Genomic DNA, 12,858 nt, shown 5'->3' with positions numbered 1-12,858 from the left:
ATTCTTTCTACACAAATTAATCCCAAACCATGCATGCAGAAATGACCAATTCATTTTCAATATTAATTTTGAATGTGGGCAACACTCGCCAGAAATTTACGATTTTACTACTTTTGTGTTTCTGTTTTTGCAGAGTACATATACATGTTGATTGACACAAAGCAGGATTAATTTACAAAGCTAAAAATGTAATGAGAAAGCCAATATGAGTAACAGGAGAGAAGCCAATGAAGTGCAGAGAAAGTTGAGTTAGGGCTGTGTGTGATGACCAACAGCTGACAAGGGTAACAACTCCTACACCTTATACATGCACATCAAAGACTTGATGAAATGTGTGTTGTGGATCACCCACAGGTTGACACAAACGTTTCTGTGCTGCAGTGGAAAAGGTGTGACTGAATGGTTCACAACATCTGTGATTATCATATTACAACAATTTTATAAACTTATGAGCCTAATTGTTTAAACTTTACACTTAGTGGCTTAACCTCAACTAACCTCATCAGTGGAAGCACTTCAACTCCAATGTAACTAAAGCCTAATTATTAAGTGGCTTACACACTTTCTTCGAACAATATATGTAACAAATGAAACCTGCTACACTTCCAAGTCCATGTCCTTATCTCATGTGAGCTACAGTGCTGTGGCACAACATTTAGCCATGAAATGCGCTACCAGACTTGACAGGAAGGCATTTATCTTCCTTCCATTATTGAATTTTGGGCCAACCTAATATTTAATAACCTATTAAGGTGATCCGGTTACCCCATCTGTTGTCTTAGCCAGCTACTGTGACGGCCTTGCTATCAGTACATGTGTATCATTGGCTTGATGAGACATCACTGCATGTCCAATCGTTTTAAAGAAGAATGACGAAACTTTGAGTGAGTTGTGTTTAAAACCAGTATTTACTGTATTCTTATGATATATTATAGGTGAGGTGAGGTGAAATTGGGTTTAACGTCACGTCCAAGATTATTGCGACATGCATGCATGTGTGCGTGCATGGCTGATTGTACTAGTCCGGACTGATGCCGATTTGTAGTGCTAGCTCACTGAGATACAATGCTGCAGTTTTACATGAATACCCCACTCAGACACAGTATACTGACTCCAAGCCTACCAGTCCTTGTTTTAACCCCTTAATGCTGAGCGTCAAGTACCATCTTTTATCGTCTTTTGGTATAACGAGGCAGGAGATCGAACCCCGGACCTTCCGCCCTCCGCGGACACTCTACCACTAGACCAGGGAGGCGGTCTATGATATATTATATATATTTCATGGTTAGTCAACATATAGTGTGGAAGGAAGGCCCAAAGTCAGGCAAGCCCATAATGTTTACCACTTCAGTAAAACCAACAATCATGGATTTTGGCAGAAATAATGGATGCATATCAAATGATCATTAGAAAATCAAAATGTTTGAATGCGGCCTATATATGTTCAATACACAACTCAACAATGATGTGAAACAAGTTTATTGTACACAGTACATCATTATTAGCATAACAGATATTAAGACATTCCCAGTGTACCTCCAGTAACTGTTTTTGTTCAATATCGGGTAAGAAATGCAAGACATTAATATTAACAAGATTTATCAGATATTATCATCTCCACATGATACACCCGTCAACACAAGGTTACCGTACCATGGCGAAGTTAATGATGTATCAGAAACAATTGCTTCATCTTCAACTCCCACCAACGCAAGAGCAACATGAAGGTCACTTAACAAACATGAAGGTCACCCCATCAACCGACCCTGTATTCAATCCCCAGGACCTCATCCTGGCTCTGTGACTTGGCTAATTATGAGACATCTTACCCCAACAGCGAGGGGTACTATGATCAGAGCTGTGAATAAATACCACTTGAAAAGGATAGATGACCTTCACAAGAGTGTGAGTGAGTTGCGAGTATGTCTTCTGTGGTGGACACCTGGTGCTCCCCAAAATGTATTGCTGGACTGAACCTGACTACCCTACCATGAAGTACATCTTGCTGGACTGAACCTAAACACCCTACCATGAAGTCCTCGGTGGCCATGCGAAGAAGCATCACACATGCCAACATAAGCAAGTAATTATCATTAACCATGCTAATACATGTACAAGCAGAGACAACATCTACAAAATATCAATTGATTTTAAATAAAATGAGTTGCAAAAACAGTCAATCTATTGACACCATTGTCATGTATTATGTTAATGTTATAATTATTGTGAGCCAGCCAAGAGTGACCATGTCTAACATGAGACAGGACCTAGGGCTAAAATACACAATTAACAGAAGAAATAAATAAGAGCAGCCACTTCAACTCTTGGACTAGTTCAAGGATGTAAAGTTCCCAAGTATAAAATGATTGGTGTACAGCAACACTAATATCGACCAACCTTGGTTCACCTCCAACACAATATTTAACAAATAAATAACACATTTCAATATTTACACATTAGCTCTGCCATTCTCAGGCATAGACATAAGTGAGGCATATATCCTCTGGAATACAATTAGTTGGGCACACCAAATCTTTTTCTTGACTCCTGTTGACAAAGGAGAAAACACTGGTTATTCTTATGACTCCACTATATTCAGATGGCAGGTAATGCACTCAAGGAGCCAACTGGTCATTCTTACAAAAACAAGACAACAGTGAATATTGACACAAATGTCCTCTTGCTTCAATGGTAATAGTTCAGGACCTGGGGTGACTACTGAGGGCATTTTCACCATTGCAATATTGCTACATAATTCACCTTTTCTCCAAATGTTATACATTTACAACTACACCACACAATATACACGACATTGGACAGTTTATGGATTCAGTGTTCCCGTTTACCTGTAATTACCTGTTTTTTACCGGTAAAATTAGGCTTGGACCGGTAATTTATGTGATTGCCAGTCCACAGGGACTGGCAAATATAGAACTTATAGATCTTAGTGGTTGAACAAAAAAAATCGGTGATATTCATATACATGTATTCAGATATAAGTACATTTTTCAAACAAAGCCAGCTTGTCTGTTACCATCAGGGTTTCCCCTTGTCTATTTCTAGGTTAAATATCCAGTTGTAGCGACTTTGTCTGAAAATATTAAAAAATAAAGAGAAAATTGTGACTGAGTTTGTGTGAATGATGTATAGAGCTAACTAGGTTACTTCAGAGATGACATCTTTGCACTGAACAGAATTAAAACCAAATAATTTTCATATGTTTTTTAATTGTTGAAAGTTGGGACTGTCAAAAATTAGACAGGACTGATGATTTTTAGAGTTGCCAGTCCACAAGGACTGGCAGTTTCAAAAGCCAGCAGGAACACTGGGATTGTGGACAACGATACCATGCATCAAATGCATTTTGTTATGTCTGTATTCATAGTAAAAGACACTAACCATTGCCAACAATCACTAGAATATAAGGGAATACCAATGTATTTAACTATAATTTACTGTTAGTTAGCCAGCTAATGACCAGCCACACCTATGGTGTAATAACAAAATAGTATCTAGAAGAGAAAACTATTGCTTTTATCATGAAGGAAAATAACTGACTTCAATCATAGAACATGTACAGACCATGTACAGCACTATGAAATCTTGTTAACCAGAGGTCCTGAGGACCAACACAAACATATCAACATAATGATATAATACTATGGCTCCTATAAGGATCTGCCAGGATCTCAAAGTTACACCATTTCAATGGCAAGATAAAGCTTCCATGTACCCCCTATACACCCACAGACATCCAGGTGTGAGTCAGATCTGGTGATGAATGAGCCCATACCTTCTCCTGACATCAGCCCCTCCCCCGCTGTCAGCCAAGCCCTGTTCCCTTACCCACGCATCAATCTCCACATCATCATTGTCATTGTTTGTGGGACTCGCAGCCTCTGCCACGCCCTCAATCAGGTCAAACTTGGACACATGTCCCGCATCTTCCAGAAGGTCATGTGGGTCGTTGTCAAGATCCACATTTCCCTCGTCAGCAATGGCTGCACTATCACTGGACTCTGTTGTCTGCGAAGATGCTGTCTCAGAACTGTCGTCATCATCCTGGGATGCAAGAGTTGGATTCATCACAAAGTCCTCCCTGCCGGCGTCGGAACCCGCCGCCACCTCCTGGTGAATATCCCGGTGACACATCGGGCAGCTGTCCTTGACATACAACCACTTGCGTAAACACACACCATGGAAGAAGTGGCCACAGGGGGTCACCCGTGCACTCTTCATCTCATTATAGCAGATAGCACACACATCATCCAAGCAGGAGAGCTGGTCCTCAGAGGCTGATGGGAGGCTCTCGACCTTCTTACTAGCCTCTCTCCGCAGCAGGAAGCTCTTCCAGCCACTCTGTAGTCTCTGCCACACATTGAAGTAACAGTGGACAATCAAGATGGAGGAGTTTATCCAGCTCCATTCTCCAAACAAGGACTCCTTCAGTCCGTAACACACAACAAACACAGCTACAAAGAATTCCAGCACCCGTGTGATGGCCCGCGCACAGTATATGACATCGTCCAGCATTTCCCAAGGTTCATTTCGGAAAGAGTCATACATGAATAGTGAGTACACTGCAAGCGAGCCGATGACTTGCACGGAGGTCAGCATGCAGCTGGACACGATGACCATGAGCCAGAAGTCCAGGTCGAAGTACTGACAGATGGAGTAGGTCATGTACAGTGGGAACATCCACAGGAACGTACAGAGAGCCACAGCTCGGGCATGTTTGAACACACTCTTGTTGTGGGACGCACTCAGTGCCAACAAAACTGGATCAGCGATTTCATACATGGACTGGATTAGGGAAGATGCTACAATGAACAAAAGGATGCTCATCAGAAATGCTCTTTGAAGAGGTCGAAGGTCAAGTAGGTCAGTCTGAATGGCTATTAATAACATCGTGAAGCCCTCTGTCCATCCTCGCATTGCGTCCACATCTTGTGACCATGCCTCAAATCCTTGGAGGTAAAGCTTAGTCAAAGTCAGAATACTGTATGATGCGTAGGTTATTGTTACACATAATGCAAACAGGCTAATCGGTGTTGCACAACACTCACCAATACTTGCCAAGATAATCACAATCCAACCTTCCTGCATTATAGGATGGTTTTCTGAATATAAATAAACATATAGTTGTGTGATAAACATGATCAGCCAGAATATCAACAGTTGTATGGGAAGCAGTACAGAATGCCAAAATGTGATGAAAACCGGGAAGACACCAAACGCACGGAAGGCAAGAACAACATTGTTGATTCCTTCCTTACAGTTATCAATGATATTCCCAAGGTTGTTAAACACATAGAACAGCACAATGAGAGTGGAGAAAATGGATGCGAAGTTATGAACAATGTGTAAATCGTTGAGTGGGAAGCCTAGGGAGCGAGCCAGGACAGGCAGCGTGAAGACGAGCATGAGGAAACGTGTCCAATCCTTCAGCTCCACTAGGTATGCGATGAGAGCAGCCATGAAGGCCTGGGCAATGAGGTGCAGGATCAACCTCTCTGTGTGCTCCTTGTCGTCAAACAGGTCTGCCCACGTCTGCTCCTTGTTCTCCAGCACCTCTACCTGGACGAAGCTCTGTGACAGGAAGAATGACCCAAGTAGCATCAGTCCGCTCACCAGGTACACATAGAAGGTCACCAGCTTCTTCAGTGGGAGGGTGCCGATAGCAACAGCAAACAGGAGAGCTGAAACAGACAATAACACATACAAAACCTGGAACCATTTATTAACAAAGAGCCATGGAAATACCAGGTATTACTCATTGACAAATATCAAACCATATCTATACATCTACACCAACAAACCCTGCTAATCTGAATAAAACCATTCCTGACTAACACAGCAACAAAGATTAAAATATCACAAAAAGAACGGAACAAATGTGTTGAGTCCCAATACTATCAACACATATACCAAATTTCACTACTTTTCTGGGCCGGGTAATGGTCATAAGAAGTTTCAGCTTTCAGTAAGGTCGAAGTGCAAAGGTCAAAATCTAAAACATTGCAAAACAACAGAACATGTAAGTTACGGCCCACTAACACATGTACCACGTTTCAGTATATTTGGAAGACGAAAGGCTAAGTAATGGCCATAGTAGTTTTTTTTCAATATGGCTGATGTGGAGGGAAGTACGTGAAATTTCAGCTTATTAGTTCAGTGTTTTCTGAGAAGAACATGTTCACAATGTACGACGGGTGATGGACAAGAAGGCCACGACATGGCTCACTTGACTTTCAGTCAGGCGAGCTAAAACTGTATCCAACAGTAATCAATATGTTTTTTGGTGTGAACAGACTTCCACTGCATCCAGTATTGTGTTCCCATCATGGTGATCTGAAGAAACCTGTGACACATCTACCGACTAATTTACTTCCCATCCATCAATTTTTGCTGAAATATTTAAAACTATTTACAGAACATAAGCTAATTTCATCAATAGAAACTAACTGTTTTAGTCCACCAGTCCCGATAATGATAACACATAGCAAAACCCTTAAAAATGGCAAATTTCTACAGGACAACTGCCAATTTCTAATGCAGTGCTTTAAATAACTTATATAAAATATTATAATAACAAGTAAAAGAATCATTTCAATGAAAATTACTTCGGCATCTCTTGCTTTTGCACAGACATGACAAATATCAAAATGTCTCTTTGCATGTTATTTTTTGGCAAAAGATTTTTATTTCTAACACATTCTGATGTTTTTAAAAATGATGTCATTTAAGACAATAATGAAATCATATTAACAAGTACCATCTTTTAACATCTTTGATCAAACCACCAATCTTCCGCTCTCTCTACACATGCTCCATCCACTTGACCAAGGCATGGAGGTGCTCCCAAGTACATTTCTATGATATTAATTATGATAGTGATATCATTAAGTTATATTTCATAATTTAGGAGGCGCTAACATTCACAAACGTGAAAAATAAATAAAAATTTAGTACCATTTTTTCTTCAAGTTAAACTCAAAATTAAAGTCACACTCAACATGATCTGAGCTTGTATCTTTTATTATTTTTTGGCCTCAAAGCTTTATGAAATCACATAAAATCATGGTTATGTCATCTTGTTTTCAAATTGACTGTCCACTCTGGTTTTGTCAAAAATATAATAAACAAAGTTATCCAAATACTTTCCACAAATATGATTATATCCCCTACAGTAAACAAGATAGAACAATCAAAAACACAGAAATGTCAGTCTGGAATATATGGTCTTTGTCTCAGAAGGACAGCCCATTCAGAATTCACTGGTCTACAAGCAATGTGGTGGTGGTGTAGCAAAATAAGAAGCAACGCCATTTTCCCCTACCCATGTAATAGACAACTTTGATGATGATCTCGACATCCTTGGTCTGCACCTGGACCGTCTTGAGGGGGTCGGTGCGGTACCACACCTCCATAACAAAGAGGGCGGGGACCCGAAGTATGACCCCCACCCCAGACTCCAGTGCCTCACGGGATATCTTGAACATGTTGAACAACTGCACCATTGTCACCGGTCTGTCCCAGCTCTATACCACTACTGTCACGTGTATGAGGCCATTTTCTTTATTCTGAAAATGAAACAAAACATAATATTATTGGAAAGAAAGTGACAATGTTAATCTCTGAAACGTGTGTCCAGGCTAATCCAATCAGTGCTTTTCATAGCAAAGACATTATAACTATTTATATAGATATATCTCTCTTACATTAACAGTACATGTTCAGTATACCATACTTCAATTACATGTTTTAGAAATCTTCTATTTACATACCGGTAAATGATATAACAACTGGAATATAACAAAACTAAAAACCACGAGACACAGTAGCTTACCTAGACTTTTTCTGGAATATAATATTAGATATAAGAGTGAGTGAGTGAGCTTTAAACCGGTATATAATGAGTAAACATTTCTACCTTAACTTAGAACTATATTATTTCATCTCCAATCTGAGCAATTAAACTTTTACTAACTCAGTAATTACGTAGACATGCCATGTTTATCCTGGCAAGCTACTTGTAATCATCCTTATCTTGGACCCTAACCTTGTGACTGGTTCTGACCAGCTCACACAATCACAGATAGGCTACGGTAAAACTAGGTGACTCAGTTCTGCGCAGTCATTCTTTTGATTTTTATGCAAGCATTTAATATGACGAAACACATCACAAATATCACGCTGTCCTTTCGAAATGCCTAAATACATCAGTTATTAAGTAGGTAAGTACCAACATGGCAGTCTGCTAGGTTCTATCATAAAATGAATCAATGAATACAGGAGAATCAAAGAAAGTACCACCGATGGTCCAGTTTTTTGCTTATATTCTGACTATTTTTTCTTGCTCTTAGTAGAGAATGAGGTATTGTTCTGAAGAGCTTTGAGTAATGTTTGCACACACAAAACTGTGAGGTTCTTACAAAAATAATTTAATGAGGTTGTGTTTGGGCTTTTAAAAATAGAGCCAACAGCAAATTAGGGTTTACTTCAAAGTAAAAAGTGTATTGAAGAAATATTTCACCATTAGAACAGATATGCATATGGAAACCATGTAAGGGATAGAATAATAATCAAATGTGTGATCTATCTTACACAGTTTACACACAGGTTCAACAAGGTCATTGTGACACCACTTGCCCTTTGCACCTTTAGAATACAGTACCACAACTTCTCGTGAGGACGGTCTCTGCCATAGGTCACATGTCTCAAAGACAAGCAACCAGTTTTTGTGAGAATCCGTCGGACGCAAACTAGCGACCTTCGGATTGTTAGCCCGACAGCCAACCGACTGAGCTACTTACACACTGTGAAACAAAGTGCAAATTTAATTAGTCATGCCTACGACATTAAGGAACTGAACGAAAAGGGTCGAATAGGTGACAGACCCTTACGAAGGTTACGGGTAGGCATGGTGTCTCGTGACTTTAGTCTATCGACACTTACGAATGATCCCGATGCCATTTGGCACACTCGTCCCATTCCGTAATCTACAAGATACCGAGTGGTGAGGAATGATCCGATATGGCGAACTGAAAACGGCTCAAGGCGTCAGGCGTCAGACGTCAGACGTCGAAATCGCAAGTACGCATGAATGACGTGTTATTTAATAATTCTTCGGGTGGATTTTGTGACAGAAAAGTTTGGTAGGGAACACTGTAAGGATGATGTGGATAATAGTAAGGAACGAGGGAGGCATGTGCATGGCTAGTGACGACACAACAGTGAGTTCGCTTTTGAATCAGTACTGAAAAAATGTAGGACAGTTTCCAGTAGCCAAAGTATTCGACACAAAACCATTTCATTCTTTTTACTCAATGTTTTTGTGTGAAAAATATTGGGAGAAACTAAAGGGGTAGATTAACTGAACCCCAATGACCGTGAAGGGATGATTGATCGTAAAGGGGATCCAAGGGCTAAGGATAGAGTTTGGGGTAACCTACCCTAACACTGGCGATATTTGGATGTGTTCAGCACCAATATAATATCCCTAATAAACTATATTCTTGTGCATAATAATGAAAATTAATGCAACGAAAAAATAATATATGTATATTAGTTCCCATTTATAACCCTTTTAGCCACTTGAGTTACGAGAAAAACGAACTAAAAAATATATAAAAAATAAAAGTGCTTTCGTAAACTAGTGCTTGCTATAAAATGCGCCGCCGCAGGCTATATTCAGTAAACAAATATTCAAAACTCTCCACAGCACTTGGCGTATTCAATGACATTTCGTGTACAGATGATAGATCACTGAGAGGAGCTTATGCACACTCGATGACCCCTGACGTCACAGGGCATTGTTTCGCTGGTGTGACTGGCAACAAAATACTACAAATTACGTCATAGGGTATTGTCATGTGTTTGAAAAGTTTGTGGTACTGTATTCTAAAGGTAGGCCGCAAAAAGATGCTGACCATTCCAACAACTATCAAATCTGCATCAAGTTTTAGTCTCCTGCTTTCTTCACCAATCTTTACTCTTAATCAGTATTTGGGGAGCTTAAAATAGTATGGAGTCTGCTTCAGTGCATTTGAAGAAGTAGATTAAGTCAAGACCTGTAAATGTAGCAAGATCATTTCATTTTATAGGTGACCACTTACTGATCGGTTTGTGGGCATACAAGTGTCCACTAGCCTTGTGAAAACTAGACTTTGATCACACGCCCCTGAAGCAGGATAATGATAATACGGAAATATGGGACCCATATAATTATATATAAATACATATGGGTGTCGTGTTTTCATTAATATCACCAACATCAATATCCTGCTTCAGCGGCATGTGACTAGATCTAGCGGAAAAGTTCGGCTCTGAGAGATGGTAGACATATGGACAAACTACTACACAAAGGTGTTCCGTTGAACTTACATTGGATAAAGCAAGTTCTTCTGTTATCAATCCACTTTCTCACAACAGTTGTCACAGGTGCACTTGCTTTCTGACGTCACCATCTTCTGTGTATGATGTTTCCTCGGAAGAGTCGCTTCCACTGTCAGAATGACCGGAAGTCCGTGTACCATCACATACTGTCAAGGACAACTATCCTCAAATACATTATTTATGACAAGTCTTCTGTTGAATCGAATGCAATAACAAGACAATATTGAGTATCCAAGTATGAAAACTTAATAGGAGATATTGAAAGGCCAGGCCATAGTTTGTTTCAATGTGTAGATTCTGTTAATATTTTTAATAAATATATATGACCGTCATGGAGGACGTAATTTGTCCGTTTATGCTAATTTAATAATTATATTTTAGTATCAGTTATAACTGCCTATAAACCTACTCAGTTTGATGTTAGTAAAATACATTATGATCGTATTTTACAAACATTAAACTACATCTAGGACATCCTTAGACAGGTTTAATAGACTGGATACAACCGGCTGTTGAAACCAGAATCCATGCAGACGATTTTGGTGTAACTTGGCCTTGAATTGTTTGATAGGCTTTACTTAGAAGTTGACGAGGGTTATAGCGAAAACGGCACCTCAGCAAAACGTCACCGGGCAAGGAACAAGCTGTTGAAAACATCTACAAATCGGGCGCCAGTATCACCCCTCATTCGCATGGCGAACTGAACCCGGGAAGTGTTGCGCCCCAAAGAGCCGGGGACTTTGGACTTCGAGGTACTACTTATAATAAAATAAACTACATAATGCTATTGTATAAGTTCTCAGAATAACCGCAATTTTGTAACAGAACGAATACTGTATTTTAACTTACCTGTCCGTGTAAATACATCACATTCATCCAATAACATGTAAATACATCAAATACCATGTAAATAAACCATATATATTACTACAAAAATCGTTCTTATCATTATTAAAAATAGAGGTGCCGTTTTCGCCCGACACATAGTAGCCGTTTTCGCCAAATGCGGTGCCGTTTTCGCCAGAGAAATCGGTGACGTTTTGCTGAGGTGCCGTTTTAGCCTGCACCCGTTGACGGATGACAAAGTAGACACAATTTATGGATAATAACTTCTTTATTTACTGTAAAGGTGACGTTTCGGAATAGATCCTGATACCGTTGCCAGCCCTGCTTGACAACGGTATATGTCGTGTAGACACATGACTCTAGTTGGACTCCAGGTATGACGCAACCCCTGTCAAATTGCTATATTAGTAGTCTTGCCTTGGTGAACTTAAAACAAAATCAGACAATTGTAAAATGTTTAAAATCTAAAAGGAACCCCAAAACCATAGTGTCATGGTGCTTCACAAACGAACCCCTCTGTCAGTATTGGATGGTCTAACTCTTGTCAACATAAACAACAAAATGACAAATTAAGTTTCTAAATCTCACATGGAACAACTACAGTATCTGGTGTTTATTTGCGCCAAGTCATATCATAAAATGCTTCTGTCAGCCACGTACAAATGGACGTATAGTCAGTCGGAGTCATCTTCCCGAGGCAAGAGAGTTAACTGACTTTAAATGTCCAGTTTCCGCCATTGCCGAACTATGCTGGAATTACTGGGCTCGATCGTAGCGCCACCAGTGGCTATTACGAGTTATGTCCCTTCTACACTTCTCCTATGGACCAATCAGATTCCACCTCTCGTATTCACATGCATTTGCTTCAAACAAAATGACGGAGCCCAGTCAAGAAGATCTGGTCGATAATCAAGATCTACATTGTGATAAAAAAGGTCTTACATCTCGAAGTGCATCAAATTAAAGTGAGGACCTTGATTAAAAACATGAAGAGATTTTGAAAATATCTGTTGACAACGAGTTGGCAGTGCACATGCTTTGCAAATCCTGCAATCGACCAAAATCTGCATGACAGTTTACGAACCGGATTTCGATTTCATTGCGCGATTTTGATTGGACTGTGCATAGACTCGTTAGTCCAGCCAAAATGTAACTCCATAATACCAGCCTAGTTCGGCAAGGGTGGAAACTGGACTTTTATTGTCAGTTAACTCCCTTGCCCCGGGGAGATGGTCGGAGTCGGCCATGTTCGCGTTTGGCGGGAATAACATTAAAATATATTTTTTGCAACGTTCAAAGTTATATACCGACAGTCAAATATTTTCTCTGTTTCGTTTGAGAATTTAAGTTAATAAAGAATATTCGAATGAAAAGTATTTTAAAATGCTTTTACGGGCTGTTTTTATCGCTTGGTGTCAATTCAAGAAAACATTTCGTTGTACTCAGTTCTTGCTGATTCACGGTCTAGATATAAGCGCTTGTCAGAAAACAACATACATTCTTAAAGAGAGAAGCAGTATCGGACCATCTGACAGCGTTGACGTCACTCAGGCATGAAACAACTTGTTTGTTTGACAAAACGTATACTTGGCAAAACGTCTACACTGATGATAC

The 12,858-nt window shown here is 39.8% G+C and overlaps 1 protein-coding gene across 1 annotated transcript; it reads right to left on the bottom strand.

The window, feature by feature from the left end:
• Positions 1-1,493: 1,493 nt before the first annotated feature.
• LOC139452799 (RING finger protein 145-like) lies at positions 1,494-10,516 on the bottom strand. The gene is made up of 3 exons (XM_071234416.1): positions 10,387-10,516; positions 7,340-7,583; positions 1,494-5,699 (listed from the first exon to the last, which is right to left on the bottom strand). The coding sequence occupies exons 2-3, from the start codon at positions 7,518-7,520 to the stop codon at positions 3,766-3,768; spliced, it is 2,115 nt and encodes a 704-aa protein (XP_071090517.1). The 5' UTR covers positions 7,521-7,583; positions 10,387-10,516; the 3' UTR covers positions 1,494-3,765.
• Between the last annotated feature and the right edge of the window lie 2,342 nt (positions 10,517-12,858).

The sequence above is a fragment of the Haliotis cracherodii genome, unplaced genomic scaffold, assembly GCF_022045235.1.
Source record: "Haliotis cracherodii isolate W230 unplaced genomic scaffold, xgHalCrac1.p SCAF_9, whole genome shotgun sequence".
NCBI lineage: Eukaryota > Metazoa > Mollusca > Gastropoda > Lepetellida > Haliotidae > Haliotis > Haliotis cracherodii.
Note: the sequence above shows the minus strand (reverse complement) of the source record. Positions and strands in the feature narration are given on the sequence as shown.

Bases quoted from the DNA above. Each gene is read 5' to 3' on its own strand.
- LOC139452799 (XM_071234416.1), bottom strand. From the start codon at position 7,520: ATGGTGCAGTTGTTCAACATGTTCAAGATATCCCGTGAGGCACTGGAG. The intron at 5,700-7,339 runs GTAGGGGAAAAT...TGTCTGTTTCAG, and splicing joins CAAAGTTGTCTATTACATGG to CTCTCCTGTTTGCTGTTGCT.